This window comes from Stenella coeruleoalba, assembly GCF_951394435.1.
Source record: "Stenella coeruleoalba genome assembly, chromosome: 6".
Lineage (NCBI taxonomy): Eukaryota > Metazoa > Chordata > Mammalia > Artiodactyla > Delphinidae > Stenella > Stenella coeruleoalba.
Window position 1 is genome coordinate 76,119,551 of NC_137151.1, and position 25,093 is coordinate 76,144,643.

Genomic DNA, 25,093 nt, shown 5'->3' on the forward strand with positions numbered 1-25,093 from the left:
GACCCACCTAACTAAGATTTCCTAAGCATTACATAGATATGCTTGCCATTTATTTTTGTTCTGTGAGAGAAACGCCTCCTGCCGTTAAAAATCATCTTGTCAATATCTATCTCATCCCTTCTCAGGGTCCTCTGTCCTTCATCAATATATTAGAACCAGCTGCTGTACTATTTTGTGTCTCTAGATCTTTGCATAAGCTAGACCCCTGGCTGGGAATGCATTTCCTTGCATGGAAAATACCCATGTAATACTCTTCACAACCATTAAAAAATCTCCTTTGATCAGTTCTTCCATCCCAGTTAGAGTGCTCATTTCCCTGTTTGGGGCCCAATGTATTCTATACAAATTCCTATTATCCTCTCTCTCACATGGTATTCACAGTTATTTACTCAGTTTTCTTTTCCCAACTAGATTTATGAATTCATTGAGGACAGGGACTATGTCTTATTTGTGGTTATATCCTCAAGGTGTAAAGAAGAGAAGCTCAATATATGTCTAATAAATTAGATGAATGAATAAATGGATGACTGGGTGAACAGACAAGCAAATGATATATGCATGCATACCTTCAACTGCTGGGAACACGTCCTGCTAGTATTGTGAGCAATGAAAAGAAATACAAGCTGGATACTTTCCTGGAGTTACTTACAAGGTACAACAGCAATGCATTGGGATGCATATAGAGGTTCCTGAAGAATATACCTTAAAGGAAGAAGGCTCCCCTTTCCCAAAAATGCAGTCTTATAAGAGTCTTTGTAAGTTGGAAGCAATATTTTTAAAAGGCAGAATTCGGTAGTTAAAGAAAATTCAGCAGTCGAAGCGTTTCACTACTCCATCTGTGGATATAGTGGAAACATTTAGCTGCCTGCTGTCACACTAGCACTACCACTGACTTCTCAGATTTAGTATTCAAGGCTGACCTGAACTTAACATGTTCTGTGTTAGATTACTCAACCTGTCTGACTCACAGAAACTCACCTCCCTAACCACTGCCTGCTGCATTCTCTTTTTGAGTTTGCCTACACCCAAAGCCGCTGCCAGATGTCACGGGGATGAGACCTCACAAGGTAAGTGAAAAAAACACACAAAACACAAAAAAACAGGAACAAATGCTTTTCTAGACAGAATTTGCTGAAGGCAGTGCCCCAAGAATGATAGGAAGCACCACCTTGCAGGGTTTTCTATTTGGGGTATGGAAGGACCACACAGTCCTGGTTTATGTGGAATCATAGATGGTGTGAGTGAAAAGAGGCAGAGCCCGGGGTCCCAAGTGCCCTATCTGAAAAGGAAGCAGGCTATGTTGTCTAGACAAGAGGAAATGCTTTATTTTTCAAGGGAAGTTTATCAGGATTTTAAAAGCCAAATGATGCCTAGAAAATATAACTGAAGTTTTACTGATTCCTTGGTTTTTAGAAGACTTTCTTTTTGTTTCATTCTAAAAGTCTATCTTTAAACCCAAAATGCAAAGAAAACTTAATTAGATTAGTGATTCCAAAAAGATATAGTCCTGTTGTGCAGCAGACATCCTCTTTATTTAAAAAAATTTCCCCTCAGGAGTTTTAAACTTGGGGCAGAATCAATATCATGACTAAGACTTTTCTTAGTCTCCTTTTGGCAAATACAGAGTACATGGCTGTTTAATAATCATGTAAAAAGGCTCCAGGTTTCAATGTTGGAAATAGTTTTCTCCTACGTTGTAAATATTAGATTATTCAGGGCTCCTTAAACCTTCTTTTTCACAAAAAGGCAACATAGATGAGAGAGACTTTTAGTCCTCGTTCTTCAAGGATTCGCCTCCTTTGTGCTTTTTCCAGGCTGCTCCCACTGCCCCCTTTTCTGCCCTCATGGAATGTAAGCTTTATCAATTAAGACATATCAATTAAGAAACGAAAATGAGTTCCTTTTAACTTTGATTGTTATACATTCTACACATTTTTTTTTTTTTTTGCGGTACTCGGGCCTCTCAGTGCTGTGGCCTCTCCCGTTGCAGAGCACAGGCTCCAGACGCGCAGGCTCAGCGGCCATGGCTCACGGGCCCAGCCGCTCCGCGGCATGTGGGATCTTCCCGGACCGGGGCACGAACCCGTGTCCCCTGCATCGGCAGGCGGACTCTCAACCACTGCGCCACCAGGGAAGCCCTCTACACATTTTTATTGATATAAATTATTTTATTACAATTATAGTTGAGAGTCAGCATTTGGGTATATTTACAAGACCTTCCAACATAGAAAATTATATTTTGTGTTGATATGTGTTGGGCCTTTTAGCAACATATCTTTTCCAGTAATTTGTGTTATATTTGTGCAAATCTGAAGTGTCTAGTTCTGGCTCTATTATCCCAGAGGACACTGGACCTGAGATTACACCAGAATTTCGTTTTTTCTCAACTAGAGATGTGTGTTTTTTTCCAGTGTGTAACTGTGCTCTTTCTCACTGCTGGTTCTAATATCCAGAATTCTCTCTGGGCTCAAGAGACATGATAAGCTAACAGGAATATTTGTGTAGCTTTTACATACGCATATTTTATTCTCTTAGTACCTATTCAGGTTATGGGTATATTTTATAGAATAGCAAACTCAAATGGCTGACAAACTGCTGTATAGACTCTGGAGCCCAATTGCTACATTTAAATTCCTAAACCACTGCTGACTGGTTATGTGATTTTAGGCAAATTACTTACTAGCCATCTGCCTTAGTTTCCTCATCTGTAAAATAATGATTTCTACCACGCTGGGTTGTTAAATGAGATCATTTATGAAGTGTTTAGAACAGCGCATGTTGTACAGTAAGTACTATTTACGTTTTTGTTAATTCAAAAAGATATATGCACCTCAATGTTCGTAACTAGAAAAGCACTAAAGTCATTAATGGAGACATTCGCTCCTCATGGCTAGCAGTAACCTCCTTGTAACTAGCAGTGACCTTCTGCCAAAATGTGTCCTTGATTGAATGTATCTTCCTTCACCAAGATCACATATATGTAACACTAACCTCCTCCCTCACCTCTTCAGAGAGGCTTCTCAGACCTACCTGAGACGTTGTCTCCCAGGCTACAGTCCTCATTTTGCCCCAAATAAAACTTAACTCGCAACTCTCATGTTGTGCTTTTTTTCTGTCAACAGGTTGTAGGTGTTGATTATCTAGGGAAGTGTGTGCAGGATGAATTTTGAGCAGGATGTGGAAAGGGGAGCCAGAGGGCTAAAAGTTGACTAAAAGGGAAATAAAATGATTGCTAGTGTGAGATCCAGCTGCACTTGCTTCTGCTAGACACGCTTACAGCAACTTCAGTCAAATCTTTCTCCATCCTACCCTCACCCTGACTTAATTTCAGGCTGTGACTCATGGTGGCTGATTTGCCCCAGACAGCTACCCTCCTTCAGAATTCAGTGTTGATGATCTGGTAGAGGTTCCAGCAGTATGCTCAAGTCTTGTCTCTGCCCACCACTTGGAATCGTTTTGCATTCCCTGAAAAAGATACTTGTTTTATACAATGTACTTTACTCTTGTTTTTCATGCAATAGGTTCCTGATGCTCTTAAGGCTGTTACCCATCACTTTTGGAAGGGTTCCAAGGAAACGATATGAAATTAATTCCTGATTGCTTAAGCTTTTGTGGTTCGTTAGGGCCCTAACACTTCCTGAGCCAGGGCAGTGTACCTGAGAGGATGACACCAGTGATTTAATGGTGATGTGCTTCGCATAAGCAGAACTCTATGGAGCCTGCTGACAGAAATTTTGGGAAACAATACAGTTAGAAATGGTAACCATTCTGAAAATAAAGCAGCATTGTCTTAGAAATGCAAGAAGGCAGAGGCAAAATATATGGTTTGAACCATTAACAATACAATGAATGTCCAGAAAACCCATATTTTAGGCTAAGGATATGTCCTCTTTATCATGGCTTTCAGTCACTTGAATTTTTATATTCATTATTCTGGTTGTATTGAGACAGGCCTGGGACTTGGGACCCTTTGCTGCAGTGCTGCAGTGCTTGCACTTGGACAAACATCTCCTCAAGCAACAAAATACAAAGAAACTGTATGGGACTCAAAATAACTGCATGCACAGTGCATTTGGGGCAAATTCTGGACCAAAAGACACAAAAAGACCAAAAAACCCAACTGCCCTTTCTGAAGAACCTGGAGCAAAAACAGGGTTTCGGGAGCAAAAACGGGGTTTCGGGAGCAAAAGCAGGGTACTCCACATGCCTCCTGCACAGAACACCACCTAAGGGGTGGGCAAAACACCTAAGCCATCCCTCCAGTCTGACCCCTGGACTCATACCTTCCTTGTTCCATATAAGGAACAAGCTTGTCCCACCCCTACCCACCAGGGAGTGAGCTAGCAAGGGAACCTGTTGTTTGTTCTCTCTCCTCCCTGCTGCAGCAGGGGTCCCAATAAAGCCTTGCCTGAATTTCTTGTCTGGCCTTTAGTCAATTTCTATTGATTGCGGAAGGCCAAGAACCCTGGTCAGTATCAGTGTTTTCTACCAGCTCTAAGGGTGGGATTATGTACCACATTCATCAATTGACATTGGATGGCAATATTCAGGCACCCATCTTGTCTTCACTTTAAATAGAATAATTTAAGAATACTAATTCTAAACTTACACTCCCTGAAGGCAAGGTAAAGATTTTATAGTGGTATTTTATTTTATTATTTTATTCATAGTGATTGATTTTAGAAGATACAAATGGTTTTGCTACAATATGTGTTACTACTTCTATCTTTACAGAGTTTCTAGTGTCGACTGAAAATAATTACACAACATGAGAGTTGTGAGTTAAGTTTCATTTGGGGCAAAATGAGGATGATAGCCTGGGGACAGCCTCTCAGATAGCTCTGAGGAACTGCTCTGAAGAAGTAAGGGGGGTGGTCAGTATATATATGACTTTGGTGAGGGGGGATACTTTAAATTAAGCACACATTTTGGCAGAATGTCACTGCTAGTCACGAGGAGCAGATGTCTCCATTAATGATTTTAGTGCTTTTCTAGGTAAGAGAAGATGCAAGAATTTGCGCTCATAAAATCTTCTCCTGAAAATATCTAACTATCTGAAGGCCTGCTCTGCCAGGTTTTCCCAGAACACAGAGTGCCTCATTCCTGATCTCTGCCCTGATTTCCTTTCAGGGTGTATTGAAGGTCAGCAACTGCAGTGACTAGTGACCTAATCCTTGTAGAGGCAGATGGCGAGTGACAATTTTTATCTGGCACTAGTTTACTACTGTTTGAAAGATGAATATCAATGGTATAACTTAGGAAGAACATTAAAAGTTATCGTAGGGCTTCCCTGGTGGCACAGTGGTTGAGAGTCCGCCTGCCGATGCAGGGGACACGGGTTCGTGCCCCGGTCCGGGAAGATCCCACATGCCGCAGAGCGGCTGGGCCCGTGAGCAATGGCCGCTGAGCCTGCGTGTCTGGAGCCTGTGCTACACAACGGGAGAGACCACAACAGTGAGAGGCCCGCGTACCGCAAAAAAAAAAAAAAAAAAAAAAGTTATCCTAGTACAATAAAAAACTGGACCAATGCATAAACCATTTTGAACATTTTAAAATTTATTCAAAAATTATTTTTCGAGAGGAGAAAAAGATGTTTAAACCCTGAGGTTGGGAAAAAGAAATCTTGAGTATTTTTCTGAGCTTTAGCTTTTCTTTTGAGTAGTTTCCTCCCCATCAACATATTTACAAAATCAAGCTCTCCTTTTCTCAAAAAATGCACCTACTGTACAGAGGAGAAGTAGGGGAGTGATAGACTAATGCAGTGTGAGAATTCTGAGTTTCTTTTTTTTAACATCTTTATTGGGGCATAATTACTTTACAATGGTGTGTTAGTTTCTGCTTTATAACAAAGTGAATCGGTTATACATATACATATGTTCCCATATCTCTTCCCTCTTGCATCTCCCTCCCTCCCACCCTCCCTATCCCACCCCTCCAGGTGGTCACAAAGCACCGAGCTGATATCCCTGTGCTATGCGGCTGCTTCCCACTAGCTATCTACGTTATGTTTGATAGTGTATATATGTCCATGCCTCTCTCTCGCTTTGTCACAGCTCACCCTTCCCCCTCCCCATATCCTCAAGTCCGTCCTCTAGTAGGTCTGTGTCTTTATTCCTGTCTTACCCCTAGGTACTTCATGACATCTTTTTTTTTTAGATTCCATATATATGTGTTAGCATACGGTATTTGTCTTTCTCTTTCTGACTTACTTCACTCTGTATGACAGACTCTAGGTCTATCCACCTCATTACAAATAGCTCAATTTCATTTCTTTTTATGGCTGAGTAATATTCCATTGTATATATGTGCCACATCTTCTTTATCCATTCATCCGATGATGGGCACTTAGGTTGTTTCCATCTCCGGGCTATTGTAAATAGAGCTGCAATGAACATTTTGGTACATGACTCTTTTTGAATTATGGTTTTCTCAGGGTATATGCCCAGTAGTGGGATTGCTGGGTCATATGGTAGTTCTATTTTTAGTTTTTTTAAGGAACCTCCATACTGTTCTCCATAGTGGCTGAACCAATTCACATTCCCACCAGCAGTGCAAGAGTGTTCCCTTTTCTCCACACCCTCTCCAGCATTTATTGTTTGTAGATTTTTTGATGATGGCCATTCTGACTGGTGTGAGATGATATCTCATTGTAGTTTTGATTTGCATTTCTCTAATGATTAATGATGTTGAGCATCCTTTCATGTGTTTGTTGGCAGTCTGTATATCTTCTTTGGAGAAATGTCTATTTAGGTTTTCTGCCCATTTTTGGATTGGGTTTTTTGTTATTGAGCTGCATGAGCTGCTTGTAAATTTTGGAAATTAATCCTTTGTCAGTTGCTTCATTTGCAAATATCCACGAGCAATTAATTGTTTTCTTTCCCTATAATGCTGGGCTTTGGCAATCACTTGTTTAGGACAGAAGTCTTTGAATCATGTGAACTGGCAGAGTGTAAAAGAAATACATAAATAAGGAAAGGCAAATATCCTTCTTACTATCCTTTTTGAAGAAAATCAACGGTATGTTAAAGAGCAGTAGGTCAGATACTGTTCTTCCTGTGATCTCAGGATCAACCTTTTACTTCCTGTTGCTTTAAGTTAACTCTTCCGAAAAAAAATTCGGGGTGGGGGTGGGGGGGCGTTGCAGTGTTCTTTTCAAAATTAATGAATAGACTTCTTGCATAATCAAAACATGCTGAAAGCCCTTGCTCTGAGAATCCTGTGGGAAGTTTCCATCTGCTGATTAGCTGAGAAGCTTACTTTCAGTATTAACGCGCAACGGTCAGTTGCCTTCTGGTACAAGTCAGTATAGATAATTAGTCATCAGCTCAATAACTTTTGACAAGACAGGTTTCTACAGAGAGGACCCACCCCTCCCCAGTACCTTAGGGTTTTGCTTAATTGTAAAGTCTAACATCTTTACCCTTTTTAAGATCTTGAAACCTAGAACAAATAATGTGCTTCAATCTTATTAGTGGAGAAAATCAGTAGTAGAAAATGTATTGACTAACTACAATGGCCTTTCATCCTGGACACCAAGAGTCACCCTGGAGAATCGTCACAGTAATTGAAATAAAAGCCTTTGTGGGCTCTTCCCTGTGTTATAAATGCGTCTGCCAAGCAGTATGCTCAGAAACTTATTAATGGACAGCTGTTTAAGATAATGTTCTTTATAAATGTCATTGACGTGCCAGCTCCACACTTGCAGTCTCTCTAAGATTTATAATTTTCTGTTCTCATCTTCAAACTACGTGAATATAACCCATTTCTAGTAAAGCTTCATCAAAGAAGAATAAACAGAATGTCTTTCTTTTAACTGTACGTAGGCACTGATGTTATCTGCTACTTTATAAGTAAGAGGAACTATTGAGAGAGAAATAGTTTTAAAAATAATTTCATGTGGACAGCTCACTAACTGTTTTCATGTGATGCAGGTATAAAAATGATCACAAAAGTAAAAAAATAAGAAAAACAGGTGTGTTACTGAGCGATATGCAAATGATTTTACATGTGAATGTAGACATCATTAAAATAAGCATTTAAAAAATTCATAACTAAAATCTTATGTGTATTAAAACTTCTAATATTTTATGACTCACATCATTTATCTTATATACAAATTAATTTGAATAAATGTTTAATTTCTGTATCATCTCTTAATCCCATTCTCTCTTTTATATTCTCTCTCTCTCTCCACACACACACACACACACACACACACACCTGCCCCTTTTTTCTTTACCAAATGCACACATGGAATATTTTGACGGACATTAAAAGATTGAGGTCCATATTAAACTTCAGATAATAACAGCTACAAACACAGATTTTATTTAGAAAACTCAAAGAAAGTATTTCTAAGAAATGAAAAGATAGTTGATTATACAGGTTAATTTTCTATGATTATAGAACACATGGGTACAAATTATATACAGTCTACTCCTCATAAACTGTGATTTTGATGAAGAATTCCTTCAGTGAATAATTTGATTTAGAAATGAAGAGAAATTTGCTTTTGTGACAATAAGACAAATTCTTCCATTAGTGGCACCTACAAGAATAAAGCCTTTCCAAATCCTCTGGGTTCCCTAAACACTGAAATGGACCTCACTGTAGATATATCTTGGGTTTGGTCCAAAGAGGTTTATACTGTATGTGTAGCACTTAAGTTGCTTTATCTAGAACAGTGAGGAGTCAGAAACACTAGGAACAGAGCCTCTCTAGGCTTCAGCACAATGCTGTATCCTCTGGTTGCAAATTATACCTTAATTTACTTTGGTTTACTTTCAACTAGACAGGATGTTGATGAAATTCATGTAGAATGAGCCCTGGCTCTGGGCCAAGTGGGAAGTTCGTACCCTTTCTTAGATTTTACTTTCGAGTGCCTTTTCCTACAACTTTTATATACTACTCAGTAACTGACAACCACAAGTTTATATTTGTTTTTGTTTGTTTGTTTGTCCGAAAACTACCCCTCAAGTAATTCTGTTGAGAATTGGAGCTGATTGTCTAGTTGTCACTTTACACAGTATTGCAACATAGTTATGGTAAGGTTTATTCTCTGCTAACAGGCTTGCTTACTGTTGAACAGATATGGCTTCTAAGCCATTAAGAATTACATATTTTCTTGACCTGAGTCTTTCAGGCCCAGTGTGAGCTAGCCAAGAAACTAAAGTAGGCAAGAGTGTTTTGGCTCCAAGCGGGAGAACAAATGAAAATGCAAATAATTTAGGAGGCTGAAGGGAAAAACATGGATGGATGAGGCTAAGATTGTCCAAGAAGAGGGAAGAGAATGAAAAGGGTAGAAAATAGAAGCATGCAAATTCAAAATTTAAGCTGAGAATGAAAAACTCAGGAACTGAAAAGGATAAGCCAGCAAAGTAAGAGGAGGTAGGATCCCAGAAGCAATAAACAAACAAACAAACAAACAAAACGGGAGTTGTGAAAAGAATGGAGCCATCTGTAGTGTCAAATGTTGCAGTGAGCTCAAGTAACAGGAGACTAGAAGAGTACTCAGGGATGCTGGGGACGGTGATTTCATGGTGGACTTTGAGAGAGCATTTTGAGAAGACTGATTGGCTGAGAAGGATGGGAAGTGGAGCCAGCGAGCATAAACACTGATGGAAATATTTGATAATGGACGAGAAGAAGCAGAGTGAATAGTTTGAGATGGAGAGAAGACTGAGGGAAGAGATGCATTGGATTTTTTGGTTTTTGAAACTAAAACTCCATTTCTGATATAAATATGAGAATTTAAAAAGCTCCTGGAGTATTTAGAACATTTCAGGCCTTTAGCTTTAAAATAACAAGATAGAAATAAACAAATGGACAAAGTTAATTTAGTCACTTGAAATAATTTACATTAAGCTTAAACACAAAATTTACGTATTTTTAAACTCTAATCAACTTAATTTAGGATACACTGACACATATAAATATCAATTAAAATGACAATGTTGGGCTTCCCTGGTGGTGCAGTGGTTAAGAGTCTGCCTGCTGGTGCTGGAGACACAGGTTCGATCCCTGCCCTGGGAAGATCCCACATGCCACGGACCAGCTAAGCCCATGCACCACAACTACTGAGCCTGTGCTCTACTGCCCACGAGCCACAACTACTGAAGCCCGTGCGCCTAGAGCCCGTGCTCTGCAAAAAGAGAAGTCACGACAATGAGAAGCCCGCGCACCTCAAGGAAGAGTAACCCCCGCTCGCCGCAACTAGAGAAAGCCCACGCACAACAATGGAGACCCGACACTGCCAAGGATAAAAACAAACAAATAAATAAATTTATAAAAAAGATAAATGACCATGTTTGTATTTTCATTTCTGTGAATACCTTTATGTTCTGTATGCTGTTGAGGACACATGCCAAATATGATGTTGTTAGCTGAACATTAAATAAGTTAGAATGCGATATATCTGTAAAATATGCTGGCATATTTCATAGAAATATAAGAAATATTTTCACTATAATAATTTTGAATAAAAGCTTAAAATAATAGCATTAAGGAAAAAACAAAAGACGACTTCTGTCAATTAAGATCAACAATAATCATGTTAAGTTCTCTGGACTAATGAATAGGAGCAAGTAAAAAAGACACAATAATTGTTAAGTTACAAGCTCTTAAATGGGTCTGCATTCCTATTGGTTCAGCCTATAGTGAATAAAATGGTGATCAGATGCTTTAAACTTGATATGGGTTGGATTTAAACAATTTAAGAAAACCAAAGAATGTGTCATGATCCTCTCCATCCTAAACTTCTAAATTTTGGTGTTTCTTATTGAGGCATCCTAGGTCCCCTTCTCTTTTCTGACTAATCTCTCCCTAAGTGATTTCATTCATTCCCAGGGTCTGAAGTACCATTTACACGCTGATGACTTCCAAAACTTCTCTCTCTAGCAAACGCCACTTCTCTAAGCTCATGTATCTATTTTCTCCTTCTTCCCTTCTCCTTCTCCTACTTCTCCTCCTTTTTCTAAGAGCTTAATTGAGGAATAACTTGACATATAGTAAACTGCACATATTTAAAATGAAGCATTTGGTAAGTTTTGACATACATATTTGCCCAAGAAATGATCACCACAAACAAAATGGTGAACGTAGTGACCATCCCAAAAGTTTCCTCATGCCTTTTCTAATTCCTCCAATTTCCCCCACCCCCTAACTGGTCCCCCAGGCAACCGAAAATCTGCTTTCTGTCACTAGGCATTGGTTTACATGTAGAATTTTATATAAATGGAATGGTTTAATATAATGTACGGAATCTTCTTATAGTATTTAAAGGGTTTCAGGGCTCTAGCTTTAATATGACAACATAAAGATAGACAAGGTTAATTTAAACAGCCATTTGCAAAAATTTTTTTCACCTTTTTTTTGTCTGGCCTTTTTCACTCATCCTAATTATTCTGTGATTCATCCATGTTGTCGTGTTTATCAGTAGTTCATTCCGTTTTCTTGCTGAATAGTGGTATCCTATGAATATATCAAAATGCATTTATCCATTCACTTACTGATGAGCATTTGAGTTCTTTCCAATTTTTGGCTATGACAAATAAGGCTGCTATGAACATTTGCATAAGCCTTTGTATGGACGTGTGTTTTAATTTATCTTGGGTAAATACCTAGGAATGGAATGGCTGGATCATATGGTAGGCATCTGTTTAAATTTCTAGGAAGCTGCCAACCTGTTTTCTGATGTGGTTGTACTGTTGTTATTCCCACCACCAGTGTATGAGAGCTCTAGTTATTCTTCTTTCTCGTCAACACTTGGTATAGTCAGTATTTTAATTTTAATAGCTGTGTACTATTATATCTCTAGCAATACATGATGTTGAGTGTCTTTTCAGTGCTTATTTGCTATATGTGTATCATTCTTGGTGAAGTATCTGTTCAAATCTTTTGCCCATTTTTTAATTGGGTTGTTTTATTATTGAGTTTTGAGAATAAATATATTATTTTTCTAGGATATATTTATATCTAAATATACATCTTTTTCTAGACACAATTTCTTTAGCAAGATATATGATTTGCAAATATTTTCTCCCAGTCTATGGCTTGTCTTCATTCTCACCTCAGGGCCTTTCAAAGAGCAGACATCTTTTTTTCTTTTTTATTTTTTTAACATCTTTATTGGAGTATAATTGCCTTACAATGTGTGTTAGTTTCTGCTTTATAACAAAGTGAATCAGTTATACATATACACATATCCCCGTATCTCCTCCCTCTTGTGTCTCCCTCCCACCCTCCCTATCCCAGCCCTCTAGGTGGTCACAAAGCACCCAGCTGATCTCCCTGTGCTATGCATCTGCTTCCCACTAGCTATCTATTTTACATTTGGTAGTGTATATATGTCCATGCCACTGTCTCACTTCGTCTCAGCTTACCCTTCCCACTCCCCATGTCCTCAAGTCCATTCTCTACGTCTGCATCTTTATTCCTGTCCTGCCCCTAGGTTCTTCAGAACCATGTTTTTTTTTCTAGATTCCATACGTATGTGTTAGTGTATGGTATTTGTTTTTCTCTTTCTGACTTACTTCACTCTGTATGAAAGACTCTAGGTCATCCACCTCACTACAAATAACTCAATTTCGTTTCTTTTTATGGCTGAGTAATATTCCATTGTATATATGTGCCACATCTTCTTTATCCATTCATCTGTTGATGGACACTTAGGTTACTTCCATGTCCTGGCTATTGTAAATAGAGCTGCAATGAACATTGTGCGACATGACTCTTTTTGAATTATAGTTTTCTCAGGGTATATGCCTAGTAGTGGGATTGCTGGGTTGTATGGTAGTTCTTTGTTTTGCAGAATTAAGTTCTTTTAATAGATTACATATATAGATGTTTAGCCATACTCTTTTATCAACTCTTTAAGAGTAGAATTTTATATCCAATTTACATGCTTCAAATATCATCTTTCCTATTTGTTACAGTAAGGTCTTCTATCCAAATATCCACTTGTACACTGAGAGCTTTAAGAGAAAACAGGACACAGAGGGAGTTTCCATTTTTAGCAGCAATGAAATATCACTAACCCCTTTTAACATACTGAATTCAAGTCACTATCAGAGGTGAGTGTACCACAAAGTCACCAGGTACAAAATTGCTAGTTCATTTTTAAATTAATAACTTGAAATTACCCCTGCCCCCCACCCCATTACATCTCATCTTTTTATAAACAGCAAACATTTTGCTATTTTATACATAGGCTAGCAGGCTTGTTTCAATATGAAAGTGTTAATTCATTTACAGATTTTTTTAAATCAGTTATGTAGTGCTACAATAAATGTCCAATAATCTACATAGGAACAATCTTTGATGATGAAAATGACGAAGATTGAATAAGGCTATCGATCACCTTATCTTATTTACATATAAAGAATAGATACCCAATGGTGAGGAAGAGACAGAAATCGGACAAATACTCATAGGTGTAAAAATTACATCTACCTCTGAGCTTATACTGTAAATGAGACATTTTGAATAGTCGTGTAGCCCATGCCTGTTTTTTCCTCGGAAGAAGAAAGGCTGCCTTCATGGCATCCCCTCTTGTTGCAGATTTCCACAGTGTCACTTGAACTTTTAGTCAGAATCTTACTTTCTTCAAAAAGTAAAGAAAATACTCCCTGTCCCCCAAGTTACCTCCCTCCCCCACCAAAATCCTTCTGGATTCATTTTCAGTGCCAAGTTGCATGATCAGGTCCCACCTCCTGGGTTTTTTTTTGTCCATCTATTGATCAGTTAGTTTAGAGTGGATAACATGAACCAGTTCTGGAACCGCTACTAGGAGGAACACAAGCTCTTCACTACAATCACACTGCAGGAAAGTGGTAACTCAATTCACCCCTGGTGCCGGGCCTCCAAAACTGAAAGAACTGGGCACAGCTGGAGCACTGAATTTGTATCCTCCATGCTTCTCAATCATTTTGGATTCATGGGCTGCTCTTCTTTGATCAGCTAGAGTTGCTATATCCTGTAACAGTTTTCTTTGTTCTTCATTAAGACCATGAGTCAGAGCCTGATACCACACGGAATTACGATTTTGTATAGTTCGAATATAGCTTTAAATATCTGATACTCATCAACAGGGTTATCTTCATCATCAGTGATCGTGGAAGAGCCTTCCAGGGCAGTTTCTTCAGCATCATCTTCTTCCCAGTCTTCATCATCTCCATCTTCGCCCACTTGCTTAGCCAGGATCTCCAAATATTTTTGTCCATCTTCATCAATATCATCTTCATCACTCCCCAGTTCCTCCGATTCATCATCATCATCACTGTCATTCTCCTGTTCTGCATGGCAGGTGTATGCTCTTTTTAATCCATTAAATAAAAGAATAAAAGCTGGCAAAATCTGTCCAGAAACCTGATTTAAAACTTGTGGTATTCGTTCCACATCAATAAGAGCACATAGGCCCAGAACACACATCTTTCTGTCATGAAGCCCCAAGAAACAATCAACATCATTAAGCCACTGTGTAATACAATGATCTGTAACTGGTTCAATATTATTAGGGAAGTGAAAATTTTCTAAGGTGTTGAGAAGGAGGTGTGGATTATAATACAAAGCTGCAACGGCAACTTGCAGGCACATTGTTCGAAGTTCACTTGTCTTCACCTCTCTTGTCAGTCTCTCTAATGCTGCTTCCACGAATAAGGGAATACACTGGTCAATGCCATGCCCTTTGCACCACAGAATGATCACCTGTAACAATTTTGCTGCGTGACATTCTGCATCTTCTCCTGCAACTCCTGTAAGAACCTTTTTGCACATACTGTATATCATTTCAAGGTACTTGCTATCAGACAGAAGTGTGTCTGTATCAACTGTTACATAATTATGAAGCAGAGGCATCATATCTGTAAAGTAATCAAAGCCATCTTGCTGAAAAACCTAAAATGCCAGAGGTAGTAGCTGCCACATCTGTGGAGACACTTGTTGACATGTCAAACTATGTGCTAAAGAGAAGATCTCCTCATAGAATCCTAAGACATGCTGTTGTAAAACAGTTCCAATGACCTGTAAGCAGATTCCTTCAAGCTGCTGGGTTATTTCTTTGTGATCTTCAACTACACTAAGAAGTGTGTCGATGGGATTCAGGATTCCCACAGCAGTAGCTGCTTTGTCATCACTTCCTTTTTCATCTGGCCCAGTCTGGATTACTTGATTAAATGTCATTGCCAAACGTTGTGTCATTTCTACTGCAATAGGAGTAACTTCTTCACTATACTCGCAGATCGTTTTCTGAATTACATTGGTAAGATCATCATTTTCTGTTTCTCTTATAATATGAAGAAAAGCCTGCGTGACAGGTTGGACGAATGGTGTGACGTATTCTTTAGCTTTCTCTTGATAGCTGAGGAGCACTTGAAGTGCAATGGCAGCTTCCACTTTAACAGGCATTTCCCTATCATCAGTCAGACGTCTTCGTGTCAGCTCTAGGGCTGTTTGCAGGTTCTGGTCACTTTGAACTTCACTTCACAAAAATAGTGAAGGACCAGCAAGCGCTCGCTCTCGTGTAGCCTAGTTCACTGCTGAAGAGAGGGAATACATGATTCTGCAACATATATTCCATCTGATCTGTGTAGATCTTTCTCTTCAGAAGTATTTCAGCTAAAGAGCCAATCATATGCAGGGCTCCATCTTTTTTTCGAGGATCAGCATTTGGTTCTGTAAGAATCTGGTAGCAAAATCCCATAGCCTTTTGTAGTACCTCTTTCCTCTTACTACAAGCTGTAAACAAAAGTGTCTGGGCAGCAGTGGTAGGAGAGATGAAATCCTCAAAGACATCAAACTTCATGTGTATATATTCACAGGGGTCTTCTTGTCAAAGTTCCTCATCAGCATCTGTATAGCACATCAATGGAAATATAACATCTTGGATAATGCCTTGTATATGAGGCTTCAGATTCTTCCGGGTGAGAGCGTGAGAAACTCCTTGATTAATATAATTAAACGTCTGTTGTAAAACTCGAGGAGCCATATATTGCTTCTCCTTGTACTGATATAACACCTTCAATAAAACTTGTTGGACATCAACGCAAATGCCTTCAGAAATACTTCAGCAAATTCATTATACTCCTTGGAAACATTGCCAGGGCTTCCATATCTTTCAAAAAGTCTTGCTGGGCTTCCCTGGTGGCGCAGTGGTTGAGAATCTGCCTGCTAATGCAGGGGACACGGGTTCGAGCCCTGGTCTGGGAAGATCCCACATGCCGCGGAGCAACTAGGCCCATGAGCCACAACTACTGAACCTGCGCGTCTGGAGCCTGTGCTCTGCAACAAGAGAGGCTGCGATAGTGAGAGGCCTGCGCACCGCGATGAAGAGTGGCCCCCGCTTGCCACAACTAGAGAAAGCCCTCGCACAGAAATGAAGACCCAACACAGCCAAAAATAAATAAATAAATTTAAAAATAAATAAATAAAAAAATACTCCTGTTCTCTATTTAAAAAAAGAAAAAAATGCTTTGCCGAAAACCTTCAGGGAGCGCAAGGCTTAAAAAAAAAAAAAAAACCCTTGCTAAGATATGTAAAGCCCACTTCTTACATTTCCACCATGGTAACTTAGGTCTGTCATCTTCTTCAGCTTGAAGTGTTTCATTAGGTACATCCCTGTTCACAACAGTTGTTAAAATTTTTACCCATTCTGTCAGGTTCTGTTGGTTTATAAGCTCCAGTGGTAGTGTATACTGAACAAGAGCATAGAAGATCTTAAAAATTTGTTTCTGGATGAGGACAGATTGATCAGACTGATCAGAAAGAAGCTGGATAAAACGGTCCTTTAGAACTGGCAGGAAATATTGCACTGCTGCTACCAATGGACTCCGTTCCTCTGGTTTCTTATACCAGAACTACAACTGGCACTCTGACAGAGGTTGGAGCAACAGCTGGAAGATTCCTTAGCAGGAAGATGGGTAGTCATTTTTCACAAGCTGATAGAGGCAAAGAAGAATTCCTAGCCAACATGCACTGTTATCAGACTGAAGGTAAAAGCCAATTTTGTCCACAATGGCAGTCCAGCGACTTGGATAATCATGTTTGATGATATGATGAATGCATGTAGTAATCTGTACCCTGATGAACTCAGGAGAGTGGATAATGACTTCTACAATATTTTCTCGAAAACAATGTCGATCTTCTGGAATAGTATAAGGGGATATATCCCCTGGTGCTGTTTCCCGATCAGGCCAATACTGTGTTATCATATTTTCCAAATAGATAACACCTGCCTGTCTCACAGGTAAATCCAGTTGTTCTGACATAGTAATCTGAAGCAGTGTTGAAACAAAATTCAGAGACTTGTGTGTTTCATTGAGCTGGCGCTCCATGGCCTCACGCAGGGCTGGGTCCATGGTGCCCCGCAGGGCTTCGATAATGGTGTTGGGGTCCATGGCAGGGTGGACGCAGTCAAACCCAGGGGTCGGGTGCTACTGGCCCGGGAATAGCGCCGCTCACTGCACACATGGACCTGCCATGCTCCGCAGCGGCAACCGGTGCGAAAGGAAAGAGAAGCGCCAAGGCCACGGATAGAACCTCTTCTTCTCGGCGTGGAGGTGGGAGATGCTCCAGCCACTTCCTGTTGGCGTGCCTGTGGAGCCCTTTGGGAGATGTAGTCCACTTGGGCAGTCCGCAGCCCACGTGGCCCTGAGCTGTCGCTCCTACAGACAAGACCTGCTGTCGCTGTCGCTCCTACAGACAAGACCTGCTGGAATCCTGTTAAGTGTCACCCAGAAATGTTCATCAGGAGGGTAGGTGTCCTTAGACCACCCAAGTAAATCAATGGCTCTCTGGTCTTGGAGAACAAGATTAGCCAGTTCTCTTGTAATGGATACATAGGTGGAGCCAAAGTAAATGGTGAGATTATGGGGAGGAGACATTTTTCTTATCCAAGTCCACAGCATGAAGGAAAACAATTAGTATTTCTGTTCCAAGTGCATATATCTGGTCCTCTGACAATATGAGGAGGAGGCAGCACCCCTGGGGTGACTTTTTTCCCTTTAAATCCTTCTATATACTGAATGATCTCCCTGTTGGTTTTCAGGGGGAAATCTTTTTTTTTTTTAAATACATCAGGTTCTTATTAGTCATCAGTTTTATACACATCAGTGTATACATGTCAGTCCCAATCTCCCAATTCATCCCACCACCACCACCCCCGCCCCCCTGTGGCTTTCCCCCCTTGGTTTCCACACATTTGTTCTGTACATCTGTGTCTCAATTTCTGCCCTGCAAACCGGTTCTTCTGTACCATTTTTCTAGGTTCCACATGTATGCGTTAATATATGATATTTGTTTTTCTTTTTATGTCTTCACTCTGTATGACAGTCTCTGGATCCACCCACGTCTCAACAAATGACAAAATTTCGTTCCTTTTTATGGCTGAGTAATATTCCATTGTATATATGTACCACTACTTCTTTATCCATTTGTCTGTTGATGGGCATTTAGGTTGCTTCCATGACCTGGCAATTATAAATAGTGCTGCAGTAAACATTGGGGTGCGTGTGTCTTTTTGAATTGTGGTTTTCTCAGGGTATATGCCCAGTAGTGGGATTGCTGGGTCATATGGTAATTCTATGTTTAGTTTTTTAAGGAACCTCCATACTGTTCTCCATAGTGGCTGTATCAGTTTACATTCCCACCAACTGTGAAAGAGGGTTCCCTTTTCTCCACATCCTCTCCAGCATTTGCTATTTGTAGATTATCTGATGAAGCCCATTCTAACTGCTGTGAGGTGATACCTCATTGTAGTTTTGATTTGCATTTCTCTAATAATTAGTGATGTTGAGCAGCTTTTCATGTGCTTCTTGGCCATCTGTATGTCTTCTTTGGAGAAATGTCTATTTAGATCTTCTGCCCATTTTTGGATTGGGTTGTTTGTTTTTTTAATATTGAGCTGCATGAGCTGTTTATATATTTTGGAGATTAATCCTTTGTGCGTTGATTCATTTGCAAATATTTTCTCCCATTCTGAGGGTTGTCTTTTAATCTTGTTTATGGTTTCCTTTGCTGTGCAAAAGCTTTGAAGTTTCATTAGGTCCCATTTGTTTATTTTTGTTTTTATTCTCATTACTCTAGGAGGTGGATCAAAAACGATCTTGCTGTGATTTACGTCAAAGAGTGTTCTTCCTATGTTTTCCTCTAAGAGTTTTATAATGTCTGATCTTACATTTACGTTTCTAATCCATTTTGAGTTTATTTTTGTGTATGGTGTTAGGGAGTGTTCTAATTTCATTCGATTACATGTAGCTGTCCAGTTTTCCGAACACGACTTATTGAAGAGACTGTCTTTTCTCCATTGTATATCCTTGCCTCCTTTGTAATAGATTAGTTGACCACAGGTGCATGGGTATACCTCTGGGCTTTCTATCTTGTACCATTGATCTATGTTTCTGTTTTTGTGCCAGTATCATATTGTCTTGATTACTGTAGCTTTGTAGTATAGTCTGAAGTCAGGGAGTCTAATTCCTCCATCTCCGTTTCTTTCCCTCAAGACTGCTTTGGCTATTCGGGGTCTTTTTTGACTCCATACAAATTTTAAGATTTTTTTCTTCTAGTTCCGTAAAAAATGCTATTGGTAATTTGATAGGGATTGCATTGAATCTGTAGATTGCTTTGGGTAGTAGAGTCATTTTCACAGTATTGATTCTTCCAATCCAAGAGCATTGTATATCTCTCCATCTGTTGGTATCATCTTTAATTTCTTTCATCAGTGTCTTATAGTTTTCTGCATACAGGTCTTTGGTCTCCCTAGGTAGGTTTATTCCTAGGTATTTTATTCTTTCTCTTGCAATGGTAAATGGGAGTGTTTCCTTAATTTCTCTTTCAGATTTTTCATCATTAGTGTATAGGAATGCAAGAGATTTCTGTGCATTAATTTTGTATCCTGCAACCTTACCAAATTCATTGATTAGCTCTAGTAGTTTTCTGGTGGCATCTTTAGGATTCTCTATGTATAGTATATGTCATCTGCAAACAGTGACAATTTTACTTCTTCTTTTCCAGTTTGTATTCTCTTTATTTCTTTTTCTTCTCTGATCACCAAGGCTAGGAGTTCCAAAACTACGTTGAATAATAGTGGTGAGAGTGGACATCCTTGTCTTGTTCCTGATCTTAGAGGTAATGCTTTCAGTTTTTCACCATTGAGAATGATGTTTGCTGTGGGTTTGTCGTATATGGCCTTTATTATCTTGAGGTAGTTTCCCTCTGTGCTCACTTTCTGGAGAGTTTTTATCATAAATGGGTGTTGAATTTTGTGAAAAGCTTTCTCTGTATCTATTGAGATGATAATATGATTTTTTTTTTGCGGTACGCGGGCCATCACTGCTGTGGCCTCTCCCGTTGCGAGCACAGGCTCCGATGCACAGGCTCAGTGGCCATGGCTCACGGGCCCAGCCACTCTGTGGCCTGTGGGATATTCCCAGGCTGGGGCACGAACCCGCGTCCCCTGCATTGGCAGGTGGACTCTCAACCACTGCGCCACCAGGGAAGCCCGATCATATGATTTTATTCTTCAATTTGTTAACATGATGTATCACATTGATTGATTTGTGTATGTTGAAGAATGCTTGCATCCCTGGGATAAATCCCACTTGATCATGGTGTTTGATCCTTCTAATGTGTTGTTGGATTCTGTTTCCTAGTATTTTGTTGAGGATTTTTGCATCTATATTCATCAGTGATATTGGCCTGTAATTTTCTTTTTTTGTAGTATCTTTGTCTGGTTTTGGTATCAGGGTGATGGTGGCCTCCTAGAATGAGTTTGGGAGTGTTCCTTCCTCTGCAATTTTTTGGAAGAGTTTGAGAAGGATGGGTGTTAGCTCTTCTCTAAATGTTTGATAGAATTCACCTGTGAAGCCATCTGGTCCTGCACTTTTGTTTTTTGGAAGATTTATAATCACAGTTTCAATTTCATTACTTGTGATTGGTCTGTTCATATTTTCTATTTCTTCCTGGTTCAGTCTTGGAAGGTTACACTTTCTAAGAAAGTGTCTATTCCTTCCAGGTTGTCCATTTTATTGGCATAGAGTTGCTTGTAGTAGTCTCTTAGGATGCTTTGTATTTGTGCAGTGTCTGTTGTAAGTTCTCCTTTTTCATTTATAATTTTATTGATTTGAATCCTCTCCCTCTTTTTCTTGATGAGTCTGGCTGATGGTTTATCAGTTTTATTTAACTTCTCAAAGAAACAGTTTTTAGTTTTACTGATGTTTGCTATTGTTTTCTTTGTTTCTATTTCATTTATTTCTGCTCTGATGTTTATGATTTCTTTCCTTTTGCTAACTTTGGGTTTCGTTTGTTCTTCTTTCTCTGGTTCCTTTAGGTGTAAGGTCATATTATTTATTTGAGATTTTTCTTGTTTCTTGAGGTAGGCTTGTATAGCTATAATCTTCCCTCTTAGAACTGCTTTTGCTGCATCCCATAGGTTTTGTATTGTCATGTTTTCATTATCATTTGTCTCTAGGTATTTTTTGATTTCCTTTTTGATTTCTTCAGTGATTTCTTGGTTGTTTAGTAACATAGTGTTTAGCCTCCATGTGTTTGTATCTTTTACATTTTTTTCCCTGTAATTCATTTCTAATCTCATAGCGTTGTGGTCAGAAAAGATGCTTGATATCATTTCAATTTTCTTAAATTTACTGAGGCTTGATTTGTGACCCAAGATGTGATCTATCCTGGAAAATATTCTGTGCGCACTTGAGAAGAAAGTGTAATCTGCTGTTTTTGGATGGAATGTCCTATAAATATCAATTTATCTAGTCTATTGTGTCATTTAAAGCTTCTGTTTCCTTATTTATTTTCATTTTGGATGATATGTCCTTTGGTGTAAGTGAGGTGTTAAAGTCCCCCACTATTATTGTGTTACTGTCGATTTCCTCTTTTACAACTGTTAGCAGTTGCCTTATGTATTGAGGTGCTCCTGTGTTGGGTGCATATATATTTATAGTTGTTATATCTTCTTCTTGGATTGATCCCTTGATCATTATATAGTGTTCTTCCTTGTCTCTTGTAACATTCTTTATTTAAAGTATGTTTTGTCTGATATGAGTATTGCTACTCCAGCTTTCTTTTGATTTCCATTTGCATGGAATATCTTTTTCCATCCCCTCACTTTCAGTCTGTATGTGTCCCTAGGTCTGAAGTGGGTCTCTTCTAGGCAGCGTATATATGGGTCTTGTTTTTGTATACATTCAACCAGCCTGTGTCTTTTGGTTGGAGCATTTAATTCATTCACGTTTAACGTAATTATCGATACGTTTGCTCCTATGACCATTTTCTTAATTGTTTTTGTAAGTCCTTTTCTTCTCTTTTGTTTCCTACTTAGAGAAGTTCCTTTAGCATTTGATGTAGAGCTGGTTTGGTGGTGCTGAATTCTCTTAGCTTTTGCTTGTCTGTAAAGCTTTTGATTTCTCCATCGAATCTGAATGAGATCCTTGCTGGGTAGAGTAATCTTGGTTGTAGGTTCTTCCCTTTCATCACTTTAAGTATATCATGCCACTCCCTTCTGGCTTGTAGATTTTCTGCTGAGAAATCAGCTATTAATCTTATGGGAGTTTCCTTGTATGTTATTTGTCATTTTTCTCTTGCTGCTTTTAATAATTTTTCTTTGTCTTTAATTTTTGCCAATTTGATTACTGTGTGTCTCGGCATGTTTCTTCTTGGGTTTATCCTGTATGGGACTCACTGTGCTTCCTGGATTTGGGTGGCTATTTCCTTTCCCATGTTAGGGATGTTTTAGACTATAATCTCTTCGAATATTTTCTCGGGTCCTTTCTCTCTCTCTTCTCCTTCTGGGACCCCTGTAATGCGAATGTTGTTACATTTAATGCGGTCACAGAGGTCTCTTAGGCTCTGTTCATTTCTTTTCATTCTTTTTTCTTTATTCTGTTCCACAGCAGTGAATTCCACCATTCTGTCTTCCAGGTCACTTATCCGTTCTTCTGCCTCAGTTATTCTGCTATTGATTCCTTCTAATGTAGTTTTCATTTCAGTTATTGTATTGTTCATCTCTGTTTTTTTGTTCTTTAATTCTTCTAAATCTTCGTTAAACATTTCTTGCATCTTCTGAATCTTTGCCTCCATTCTTTTTCCGAGGTCCTGGATCATGTTCACTATCATTATTCTGAATTCTTTTTCTGGAAGGTTGTCTATCTCCACTTCATTTAGTTGGTGAATGTGGTTTTTGTTCCACAGGCTGCAGGATTGTAGTTCTTCTTCTCATGTCTGCCCTCTGGTGGATGAGTGTATCTAAGAGGCTTGTGCAGGTTTTCTGGTCAGAGGGACTGGTGGTGGGTAGAGCTGGGTGTTCCTCTGGTGGGCAGAGCTCAGTAAAACTTTAATCCGCTTGACTCCTGATGGGTGGGGCTGGGTTCCCTCCCTGTTGGTTGTTTGGCCCGAGGCAACCCAACAATGGTGCCTTCCTCGGCTCTTTGGTGGGGCTCGTGGCAGACTCTGGGAGGGCTCACGTCAAGGAGTACTTCCCAGAACTTCTGCTGCCAGTGTCCTTGTCCCTACGGTGAGCCACAGCCCTCCCCACCCCCCTGCCTCTGCAGGAGACCCTCCAACACTAGCAGGTAGGTCTGGTTCAGTATCCCCTGGGTTCACTGCTCCTTCTCCTGGGTCCTGATGCACACACTACCTGTGTGTACCCTTCAAGAGTGGGGTCTCTGTTTCCCCCAATCCTGTCAAAGTCCTGGAATCAAATCCCACTAGCCTTCAAAGTCTGTTTCTCTAGGAATTCCTCCTCCTGTTGCCGGGCCCCCAGGTTGGGAAGCCTGACATGGGGCTCAGAACCTTCACTCCAGTGGGTGGACTTCTGTGGTATGAGTGTTCTCCAGTCTGTGAGTCACCCACTCAGCTGTTATGGGATTTGATTTTGCTGTGATTGTGTCCCTCCTACTGTCTCATTGTGGCTTCTCCTTTGTCTTTGGATGTGGGGTATCTTTTTTGGTGAGTTCCAGTGTCTTCTTGTAGATGATTGTGCAGCAGCTAGTTGTGATTCAGGTGTTCTCACAAGAGGGAGTGAGAGCAAGTCCTTCTACTCTGCCATCTTGGTTTCCCTCTCGGTAGTTCTATTTTTAGTTTTTTGAGGAACCTCCATACTGTTCTCCATAGTGGCTGTATCAATTTACATTCCCACCAACAGTACAAGAGGGTTCCCTTTTCTCCACACCCTCTCCAGCATTTATTGTTTGTAGAGTTTTTGATGATGGCCATTCTGACAGGTGTGAGGTGATACTTCATCGTAGTTTTGATTTGCATTTCTCTAATGATTAGTGATGTTCAGCATCCTTTCATGTGTTTGTTGGCAATCTGTGTATCTTCTTTGGAGAAATGAAAAGCAGACATCTTTAATTTGGATAAAGTACAACTGACTGATCTATTTTCTGTATTATGGTTTTGGAGTTATATCTAAAAAATATTTGCCTAAACCAGCGTTACAGCAATTTTATATTTTCTTCCAGAATGTTTATTATTCTGTGTTCTACATTTAGGTGTAGGGTTCATTTTGAATGAATTTTTATGTGGTATAAATTATGGATCAAAGCTCATTTTACTACATATGGTATCCAGTTCCTGCATATGGGTATTCAATTGTTTCAGAACCACTTTTTGAAAGACTATCTTTTCTCAGTTGAATTGCCTTTCACCCTTGTCAAAAAACTAGTTGTCTGTATGTGTGTAGGTCTATTTCTGTAATCTGTTCTGTTCTATTGATCTATTTGTGTATTTCCATGCCAATACCACACTGCTTTCATTAATGTAGCTTATATCCATCTTGAAAACAAGTAGTGTTAATCTTCTTTTTTTAAAGTTATTTTGGGTATTCTAGTTCTTTGTATTTCCATATGAATTTTAGAATGAGCTCAGTGAATCTATTTATTTTTAAATTCTTTTTCTCATTGTTTCATTTTAATAATTTCTATTGCCATGTCTTTGAGTCCACTAAGTATTTTCTTCTGCAATGACTAACCTACTGTTCGTACAATTCAGTGTACTTTTCATCTCAGACATTGTAGTTTTCATCTCTAAAATTTTTATTTTATCTTTTTTGTATCTTCCATGTTTCTCCTTGAGTTTTTAAAAATATGGAAAA

At 39.3% G+C, this 25,093-nt stretch overlaps 2 protein-coding genes across 7 annotated transcripts in view; one reads left to right on the forward strand and one right to left on the reverse strand.

Moving 5' to 3' along the window:
* ITGA4 (integrin subunit alpha 4) overlaps nucleotides 1-25,093 on the forward strand; it is a 463,364-nt gene that overhangs the window by 40,880 nt on the left and 397,391 nt on the right. The window contains exon 1 of one of the 6 annotated variants that reach the window (XM_079924116.1): nucleotides 1,048-1,067. The exons of the other annotated variants lie outside the window; for them this stretch is intronic. The gene's annotated coding sequence lies outside the window, so the exon portion shown is untranslated. Of the gene's footprint in view, nucleotides 1-1,047; nucleotides 1,068-25,093 lie in introns of those variants that run through there. 6 annotated transcript variants of the gene reach the window in all.
* LOC307187816 (importin-7-like) lies at nucleotides 13,835-17,406 on the reverse strand (the record flags this gene model as incomplete). The annotated part of the gene is given in 9 exon segments (XM_079924349.1): nucleotides 13,835-14,050; nucleotides 14,056-14,892; nucleotides 14,896-15,464; nucleotides 15,467-15,496; nucleotides 15,499-15,826; nucleotides 15,830-16,035; nucleotides 16,038-16,119; nucleotides 16,515-16,850; nucleotides 16,929-17,406. Coding segments are annotated over 9 exon segments (3,066 nt in total). The 5' UTR covers nucleotides 17,391-17,406.